General features: G+C 35.1%; 1 protein-coding gene across 1 annotated transcript in view; it reads right to left on the bottom strand.

Annotated features, from left to right (window-relative positions):
* The window catches only part of LOC110027396 (bromodomain-containing protein C631.02-like), a 42,951-nt gene extending 33,141 nt beyond the window's left edge, over window positions 1-9,810 (bottom strand). Inside the window, exons 1-4 of the mRNA XM_020728805.1 lie at window positions 9,683-9,810; window positions 6,700-7,244; window positions 6,535-6,617; window positions 6,371-6,448 (exon numbers count right to left, since the gene is read on the bottom strand). Coding sequence (XP_020584464.1) covers window positions 6,371-6,448; window positions 6,535-6,617; window positions 6,700-7,219 — 681 coding nt within the window. The 5' untranslated portion in view covers window positions 7,220-7,244; window positions 9,683-9,810. The remainder of the gene's footprint in view (window positions 1-6,370; window positions 6,449-6,534; window positions 6,618-6,699; window positions 7,245-9,682) is intronic.
* Between the last annotated feature and the right edge of the window lie 242 nt (window positions 9,811-10,052).

Genomic DNA, 10,052 nt, shown 5'->3' with positions numbered 1-10,052 from the left:
CTTTCCCTTTCGTTCTATTTTTGGAGCACTGTTTGACCCTTATTTGAATAGTCTTCGGGTCTTCTCATTCCTCGCTTAACTCACTCATTTTATGATCATTGCCATCAAATTAAACTAGCTAATTTCCGAGATCAAGAGCAAGCACAGCTCCTTTGCAATTTGAGAGTAAGGCCCTAAAGTTTACTTAAATAATATATGTACATCCCAAAAATTTACCCAGTAACTACCTGATGTCTAAACTACAATAGGTAATATTGCATGGGTTGCCCTTAGCATTGCCTCAAATTGTGTAACTTCTTATACCTATCTTTAGCATAATCTATGGGACAAAATTCCCAATGATTCAACTGCCTAAACTTTCCCTAGGTTTAGTGTTGATGACCAATTCCTTTCAAGAGAGCAATCCACCATGCCAAACCATAATAACCAAATTTCAATCACGTAAATGCCACATGCCCGTGTAAGGTCAAATAAGTTTCCACTATTCAATTGGTCAACCTACATGTCCAATGTCTTCACATTGATTGCCTCATCATAATTGGATATTTTCACCTTATTTTCCAACTTAAATGGCCTTTCTCTCTCTCTCATTTTCACTAGCAGCAACCACATCCTCACCCTCATCATCTCCACCAATACCAACAACATTTGTTGGTGAATATTTATTGTTAGAACAATGTCAGATGGGAATAAGACACTTTGATCACTAGAATTTGGTAAAGCCACAAAATATCACATCTTCATCCTCACCATAATAGTAGCCAGTTGTTTGAACAATCTAGCCACTATTCAGTGTTGGGATTTCAATCCAAGCCATTTCAATTTCTTTCTCAAGGTTTTTATCATGCTTTCAATGAATGTCCAAGGAAAGAAACAAGCCTCCAATACCTTGATATCCTCGCTTCGTTTAATCATCCAGAAATTAAAAAATAAATAAATAAACCTCAAGTTTCTTTCTTACTGTAGATCTCTACCTCTTTGTATAACAATTTTCATCTCTGCTTTAGAGTCTTTCTCAATATACAATATGCTAATTGATAAAATACTTGAATATAATTTTTAATACTTAAATATATATTTTTTCATTGTATGACAACAAAGACAGGCAAAACTATACTTTGAATTGCCAAAAAAAGCCCGACAATCCGTTGTTATCTATTTACAAGGAGATCAGTAACAACAAGTAACTGGTGTTAAGCAGCCAGGCTTAGGGTGGTTGTAGGTGACAGAGTGTTGGGAGAAGGTTTGCATTGTGCAGAGAGGAAATCTAGTTTTTGATTTGTCCCTGTACGGGTCAGTGACTTGCAAGAGAGAAAGAGGAGAAAATGGAGAAGAATTGGAAAGAAATGTGAATACATCCTTTTTTAGAAAGTATGCTTATTTATAAGCAAAATACAACAAAGATTAATTCAATATAGTTCTTATTGTATCATAAGAGAACTTCACAAAATAAGGAAACCTTAATTTTGAAATTCAAAATATTAACTTAATTTTAAAAGAAAATTTAATTCAAAATTCATACTAATGTAGGGTTAATGGCCGGAAAAAAATTCTTGGTCCAACCATGCTTACTCTATTGTCTTTGAATCTCCATCTAACAATTCAAACTCATTGCCACCCAATTTTGATCATCAGGCATTAGGACGACAATCTATCATCACATATAGACTCTTAAAGGCTTGATCTTTAATATCAACATTGTGAACTAAGAATAAACAAAATTGACAATATTTATCAAGAGATTGAACATCAAAACTTGTAAGATTGTAGTTCATTTTATCTCTTCATAATGTAACGCACAAACTAATGAGATCATGAATATAGAGGATCAAATTAATCATCCACTTCATTTGATCCCAAATCAAAAAGAACCAATAAGACGTAAAGCTTTCAATATAATTTTGTTGGTAACGTTGCAGGGGTTATTAGGCCTTTAATATGCTGCAATGGTTAGATTAGCACCTTCATGAATCATAAAAGTAATTGTTGATGTGCAGTTTTGGCATAAGAATGCCCATGAACTATTTGTGACAACTTTTGTCACTAAAAATATTACAACAGTGACCTGGAAATGAGTCAATGTGCAGCTAAAAAAGACGAGTAAGATTTATTTAGGAGTAGGGTCATGTTTCATTGTCCCTTCAGATATCAAATTGAAAAAGCAATCAAGCAATGAATAGTCGCCAATTTCAACAACAAATGGATCAAATAGAAGTTTCTAGAAGAAAGTGACGACATGAGCACCAATGTTTTCTTGGCATCTAGTCACAAACCATCATCCTCCATTGTTTAGAAAGATTTTTAATCTTATTAACAGCAACTAAGGTGTAAGAACTATGTGTACTATTGCCTTCATCAAACTATTTAATTCTTGATTTATGCATCTAAAAAATTCCTTTGGTGTTCAAAAAAGGGCGGTCGAAAATTTACATTCATTCAACTCAATGATAAATACAAGAATTTGCATTTTTCAACTTCTCAATTTGCTAATATTTGGCAACTCAATTTCTATTTCTTTAATTTCGCAGACTATCCTACTAAAAATCTGGTTTTTACAGTCAATCAAGGCCCACAAATTTATTTTGAGTATGGTTGCAAGTTTATTCGAGTCAAAAAAATCACAATGAAGGCTCCAAGCAAGTTGGAGAAAATTAAAAAAATTCCTCTTTGGCACTTAGCATGTTCTAAAACTATATTGTTGGGAGTCAATCAAGGCCCACAAAGTTATTTTGAGTATGGTTGCAAGTTTATTCAAGTCAAAAAAATCACAATGAAGGCTCCAAGCACGTTGGAGAAAATTAAAAAAATTCCTCTGTGGCACTTAGCATGTTCTAAAACTATATTGTTGGGATGATAGAAATGAAGTGTAGCACTAAATGAGGATCAAGTAGTGGTCCAAGCAAGCAAAGCGGTAACCTTATAGTTGGTGAATGAACGTAGATGGGTTGAGTTAAAAAGTGTTATTTCCTATCTTTCCAAATTTAACTTATCATGCCATGCGTATTTATTTGCAAAAAAGATTTCAAGTAATTTTTCATGGTCCATACAATGCACTAGAGAAAACATTATTCCAAAAAATCACGTTATTTGAAAAGCAAATTCATAGAGACTGACATTAGAGATAATGGCAATTATTTTGATAGAACTAAGTTTGATTAGTTTCTAAAGCCATTTGAGGGAGAGCTGCGGGAGATCCCTCTAAAATTCCAATAGAAACAATACATTACACTAGGAAAGGAAATTCAACAATTTAATTGTTTCATGATTAGTATGCTTGTTGGGAGGCTCCCTAGTCTCTTTTTCCCCAGTCAAGTAACCAATTGAAGCTTATTTGGGTATAATAGTGATTTAGATGATAAATGAGCTTTTCTATTAACTAGTAAAGAGCGCTAGTTGATTGAGACAGCAGTGGATTGGAAAGAGCATAGAGATTTCTCAGCTTAGTTAATTTGAATTTTTTTTTAATTCTCCTCCAAGTTCTCGAGAGTCAAACCAACAGTTAACATGAGAAGAATAGGTGACAATAGTAATTACAGAGTCATCAAATAGGGTTGGGATCATTGGCAGGCTGTTAAAAAATGTAAAAGAATAAGGCAAGCTAAGTCCTCAAAGTCAAGTGACAACGGAACATTAGATGATGAACTGACGGGCGTAGAGGCAAATTAAAACTACTACTTAGATTTTTTATTTCCATAATCCATTGGAAATACTAGGAATCAGCCACTGAATCCCTATAAAGATGGTACTTGCAATCTTATAACACTAGAGGAACATTAGTACAATTTAATTGATTCTAAATCCCCTACATATTTTCCCTTTTCGCTCACTAAGTTGATTTAAATTCTTACGACCACAAGAGCCTAAGCAATTATACGTTGATCAAAAACTCATTGGAAGTGACCTAAAGCTCACAAAACATCTCCAACATGGTAGCTTGAGAATCTTCTGAACTAAAATTGAGCTTTATACGTACAACTATAAAAAAAATGTTTTACAGGACCAGAAAATCCTTCCAAAATATTAATTGGCCTTCTCTAAGGCTCCGTTTGTCGAGACTTTTTCTGCGAGATGCGGCGAGAGACCGCAAAAAAGACTCGTTTGGCGCGGTGTTTCGTTTGCTGCGGCCGTGAATCTGAGTGAAACGCGGGCCGCGAGATTAAACTCGCGGCCCCGCTTTGCTCCTTCAACATTTTACCCAGGTGCCCCCTCCTTCATGATCTCCTTCGCGATGCCGTCCTTCGTTCGCTTCGCTCTTTGTTTGCAGACAGGGAAGCGGCAACAAACAATAGTAGCCGAGGTGAGGCGATAGGGGATTGGACTCCACTCCGGCACCGCAACGACAGCCCGGCTGCTTCCTGCCATAGCCGGAAAGGGGAGATACTTTATCACAATCTTCGCTGCCACGATGTCTTCACAGGATGATGTACAACGGAAGAGAATCGCTACTTTTCTCTGGGCCCTTTTGCGCAACTAAGTATGTGCGGGAGGACAACGTTCCCTGTCAAATCAAGGAGGTAAGCTTGACTTGAATCTAATTTCTATTTTCATTTTTTTTTTCACGGAGTTTTCGTCAACAAGGGCATAATAGATTCCACTTTTTCGGTGCAGGGGCTCTTCCTGGGGTCAGTGGGGGTGGCGTGCAACAAGGAAGCTTTGAAAAGTTTAAAGATCTCGCATGTGCTGATTGTTGCCAACTCTCTTGAACCTGTCTTCCCAAATGATTTTATTTACAAGAAGATTTAAGGTGATCTATGATTTTTCTTCTGTTGTTCTTATATCACTAGTTATTGCGGTTTTATATCTCTAAACTCTATCAATTAGGGCAGATGTCAACGAGTTATATCCTAAAGTTTACTTTGTTACAATTAAATTCAAACAAATCATGGACTTACTTGTTAACTTGGCATGCATTTTTTTTAGAAATTAGTGAAGATGCAAGTGCATTTAGTTTTAAGTTTGTGATATGTTTATTAGAAACACGCATTAGATTTCAAAATATATACTAATTTTGTATTAGATTTATAAACTTGACTGATTTATATGTACATGCATCTAGTCAAAAACTTGGGATGGCCGAATGAGATTTAATTGGTGAATAGTAATTGATGTCTTTTTTGTTAGGTAATATATGGAATTTGAGAAATTTTACAACTTGATAAGCTGAAAATTGCTTGAACTAGTTCAAGGCGATGCAAAGTAAATGATAATCCTACAAGTCTAGCAATTAGCTATGGTTAGAGTCTTTATTTGTGATTCTTTATGCCAACTTCTACCTCAGCGGGCTTAATTTGTGATTCTAATTTTGATTTACAACTTGATAAGCTGAAGATTGCTTGAACTAGTTCTAGGCTTCCAAAGACAAGTGAGGAATTCTGGCAATTGTGTTTCGAGGGATTTAACTTATTTTCTATTTATATTGTATGTTTCAAAATAAACTGAAAATGATCTATAGAAGGTTTCGTTTCCCTTAAAAATTGATGCATTTATAATGTTTTTAGGTCCTACAATTGGAACAATGTCTGTGATATCATCCTTTAATTTCCTTTCTTTTGAAGATTGGTTTGGATTAGATGGAATTTAAGGATCTTGCGTGATATACTGTCATTGTTTAGAGTAGCTTTTATTTTTCAGTTAACTTTTGATTTGTTTGATGAGATTTAAGGTTTTATTGTTCCAAGTGTGTGGCAATTTTGATAACTTTTTGATGTTTTATCTCCATATTAGATTTATTTATTAACACGATAAAATATATTAATCAATCTCATAAATTTATTACATAACAATAATTAATTAATTGTCTAACAATTACATTTGTTACATATTTAACACTCTGAAGTTTCAATAAGTTATTACAGAATAAATTTTATTTATAGAGCTACAAAAATTTCACTGTTACAGTCTTCTTTTAAATAATTTTACCAAACAATGGCAAAATGATCATTTTTTCATAAACAACTGCCCGAAACAGCTGTTCTGCACTTGTTTTCACACAGCTGCACAAAACAGACAACAAAATGAATAAATTTTGTTTATGGAGCTACAAAAATTTCACTGTTATAGTCTTCTTTTAAATAATTTTACCAAACAATGGCAGAATGATCATTTTTTCAGAAACAGCTGCAGAGCAGCTGTTTTCACACAGCTGCACAAAACAGACAACAAAATTCCCCGCAGCAGCTTTCTGAGGCAGCGCAGCTACAGCTGCGCCAAACAGAGCCTAAATAAATCCCATCTAAATTAGCATCTTCACTTTATTTTAGAGCTTCAAGTAATATAATGCTACTTTCATTTCATCTATAAAAGCAATATTGACTTTTTGTAGCATAATGGGGATAAAAAATAAAATATATAAAATTACCATTACACTTACAGGAATCCCAAGTGCAACCGGGTTAACTGGGGCATTAAAAGGCCCAGCTGCATCCATTTTCATAACTTTCCTAATCACCTGAAACCAAAATTGAAAAGAAAACCAATAATGCATTAAGAAGTCCAGAGACAGCAAAATAAAGAACAAATTATGAACCAACATACGGTTAATGCAGAACTTAGATCCTTTGTATTATAACAAGAATCATTATGAGGAGCCTTTGACTCCATTTGTTTCAGAGAAAAATCTGCAAAATTTTAATTATGAGATGCTACCACAATTTTAAAGCTTCAACTGCCTATTGACAATATTTTCTTTCTTGAAATCACCTGAAAGCCCAGAACCCCTCGAAGATTTTATTTTGATGCTTCCTGTTTTTCTATTCAAGTTTTCTGGAACCACATTTCCTTTTTCTAAAGTCTGACCTTCAGAACAAGTAGCATCCATCTTATCAAAAGTCATTTCATTCATCTCCGTCACAAACTGTGAGTTGCTTTTATCTGTATCGCTGGGTGTATGTACGCTTGGCATTATCACATCTGAAGAACGTTTATGATCGTCTAATAATTTAGAGGCTTTGAGTTTAACTTTGACACGGCTATGCCCAACTTTCATTGTTGATTTAAAGCTTCCAATATCAGGATCACTATTTGAAATTTTAACAATTTTATCTTGAAGAGAGGAGGGCTGTTTCACCTCCAGCTCAAATTTACCTTGGCCTTCACCAGTTTGGCCCATATTATTTTCTCCTTCGACAGAAATTGAAGGTGAATTAGGATCACTAATGAAGAGAAGATCATTCTTTTTTACTTTTTTAGAACTTCCTTTGGCTCCCTTCTTCCGTTTCATGCCTACAGAATATTCCGTGTAGAATCTGCAGAAAGGATTCACATTTACACCATCAGTGCCTTCATGTTAAGGACCTCGATATTATGTAGTGCATAAGAATCTCTCACTCACAAATCATTCACTTTCAAGTTCAATTTAACATTTTTGCTGAAGAAAAAAATAGAGTTAAAATGGGACGATTTTGCAGAAGCACACTGTCCAAGCCCAAACAAAATTGCGGGAAACCATCAAGGAGCAGTGTTCAATGATAGTTGCAGTTGAATATGACTAAAAGAAGACGATTCCAAACATTAACAAGTAGAAAAAGAGCATTTTATACAAAAATATGTGGCTTGATGCCTATAAAAAACAAGCATAAAAGAGAGACTAGTTGAATGTCTAACGGCAGACCCCCGCATTGTGAAAATTCAACTTAAGGCGGAAGCCGGTTGACATTGTAAAAATTCAATTTTAGGCGGAAACCAACTGACATTGTGAAAATTCAACTTAAGGTGGAAACCAATTGACATTGTGAAAATTCAACTTAAGGTGGGCACCAATTGAAAGCTATTTCTGTCTATCAAGCCAATTTTGAGGGCATAAATCCGACAACACTAAACAAACTAGAAGATATGCTCTCCTCCTAAGGATATTTATGCCTATCAAGCCAACTTTTGAGGGCAAAATCTGTAATCAAGACTTGAACAAAAAAGCAACTTAACATTCTCTACACGTTACTTAAGAAAAAACGACCAACACCAATCTACTAACCCCAGAAAATTCTTCTCTATCTGCCCTAACCTATACAAAAAATGGGCATGAATCTTAGATCAATAGCTTAGGTGCAAAACAAAGCAAAAAAAAAGAGAGGGGGGGGGGGGGGGGGGGGGCAGCAACAAAAACTGAGTTGGAATAAAGATTCTCATGTTGGCCATTCAAAACCTTTTACGTTAAATGTATCCAATTTTACGAGGCCAATCTTCTGGGCAGCATGGCACAAACCTCTCATGATAAATATATTGAAATCAATAAAATGCCTCAACAGAAACTAATACAATAATAGAGTTTCATTAACCGTGCAAAAGCACAAACATATCCCATATATTTACCTATGTCGCAGAATCTAAACACTAAGAAAATCTGAACCGTCAATTTAAGTCAGACAATCACAAGTTCACAAAAAAAATTAATAGAAAGTCTCTAAAAAGAGGGAGAAATAATAAAAGCCCACCTGAAATCACTCTAGCAAAATTATAGTGGGCATATTGAGCAAGATATTGCGGGTAAACAGGGTAAGAATAAGCTACAACTGCGGAGTTTAAATATTTGCCCCTGCCATAATGACAAAAGCAAGCCGCAAATAGGCACATCCCATCAATGTTTAGGGTTTTGAAAGATTATTGCAAGGTAAAAGCTTCATTAAGGCCATGCAAATGTCGCAAGCCTATACATACCAATATCACAAAAAGACTGAAAGCATATTAAAAAAAAAATGTAGGATTGAGGAATAGAGAAAATTTTATAGGAAGATTTGCATGCATATTACTCAATTATTATGTATTTACATATCTAAAACCAAAAATTCAATTTTTACGCATATGACACCTTATCTATACATCAAAGAAAGTTTTGCATACATGATACAATATCACTTAATTTATATGCATTTACATATCTAACAAAGAAACTTTAAATTTTGTATACATGCCACCTTTCTTGTGCATGAAAAGGTGTTCCACTTTTTTAAAGCTAAAATGGTGATTTTTTTATGTGATATCAAAGATTTGGGTGGTGTGAATATAAAATTTAACTTTCGGTGTTAAATATATATAAATACATAGGAATTGGGTGGTATGTATGTAAATGCCCCTATATATTTTTTAATGAAAATTTACATCTCCCTATATAAAATTTAAAATAGTGCATTTTTTTGTGTGATGTTATACATTCGGGTGGTATTAATGTAAAAACAATTTTTGACCGATACAAATGCAAATAAATAAGAATTGGGCGGTATGTATGTGAATGCCCCATTTTATTTTGTGTATTCCGGATAGGACATCCGATTCGGACCGTAAATCACCTGATCTACGGTCTCGATGCATTTCGGTGGGCCCCACCTAAATTTTTTTTTAAAAAAATAAAAATATTTATTTTGCGTGCTGAAGTGCCGTGTAAAAATTATTCAATTCGGAGTCTTCCTCCAAAGAGAGAAAGGGGGCAAGCCACTAAGCCATCGAGCGAAGTGAGGAGAATTGGAGGCTGTTTGGCAGCCGGATTTCGTCGGGATTTACGCAGGACTTAACGTAAACCCTAACAAACGGCTGGAATGCACATTTTAAATCCTACTGAATCTTCGTCCCGCCTTACCTCCTCCACTTCGGCTCAATCCCGAATTTACTATAGTCCGGTGGTTCGGCGGGATTCAAGGAACTTAGCAGAAATTAAAAAACGCGCGAATCTTAGAGATAGACGAAGAAATACCCGTATATGCCTTCGCCTGCAAGCGTCAGTCCGGACTTCCCTGTAGCGTTTCGGATAGGAGTGGAAGTGGGAGAAAGACGACGGGTTCTGCCGCGGGTCTGGATTTCGGGAATTGTCCGGAGACGGCAGCTTACCGAACGATATTATTTGTTACTGTATTATTACACTGGAAATATTTATATAATAATAACTGAATAATATATAATAATATTTGAATAATATAAAATAATGCGGTGGGAATATTCCTTATGTTATCGGGCCGATCAACTCCACGATATAATTTCATTGGACTTCGCACGTTACTATATGTGCGGAGTGAGTTCTGATATAATATTTTTTCCAGGGTTACCTCAAAGGGATGCTTGAGTTA

This window comes from Phalaenopsis equestris, unplaced genomic scaffold (assembly GCF_001263595.1).
Source record: "Phalaenopsis equestris unplaced genomic scaffold, ASM126359v1 Scaffold000002, whole genome shotgun sequence".
Classification (NCBI taxonomy): domain Eukaryota; kingdom Viridiplantae; phylum Streptophyta; class Magnoliopsida; order Asparagales; family Orchidaceae; genus Phalaenopsis; species Phalaenopsis equestris.
This window is presented reverse-complemented; position numbering and strand designations above follow the sequence as displayed.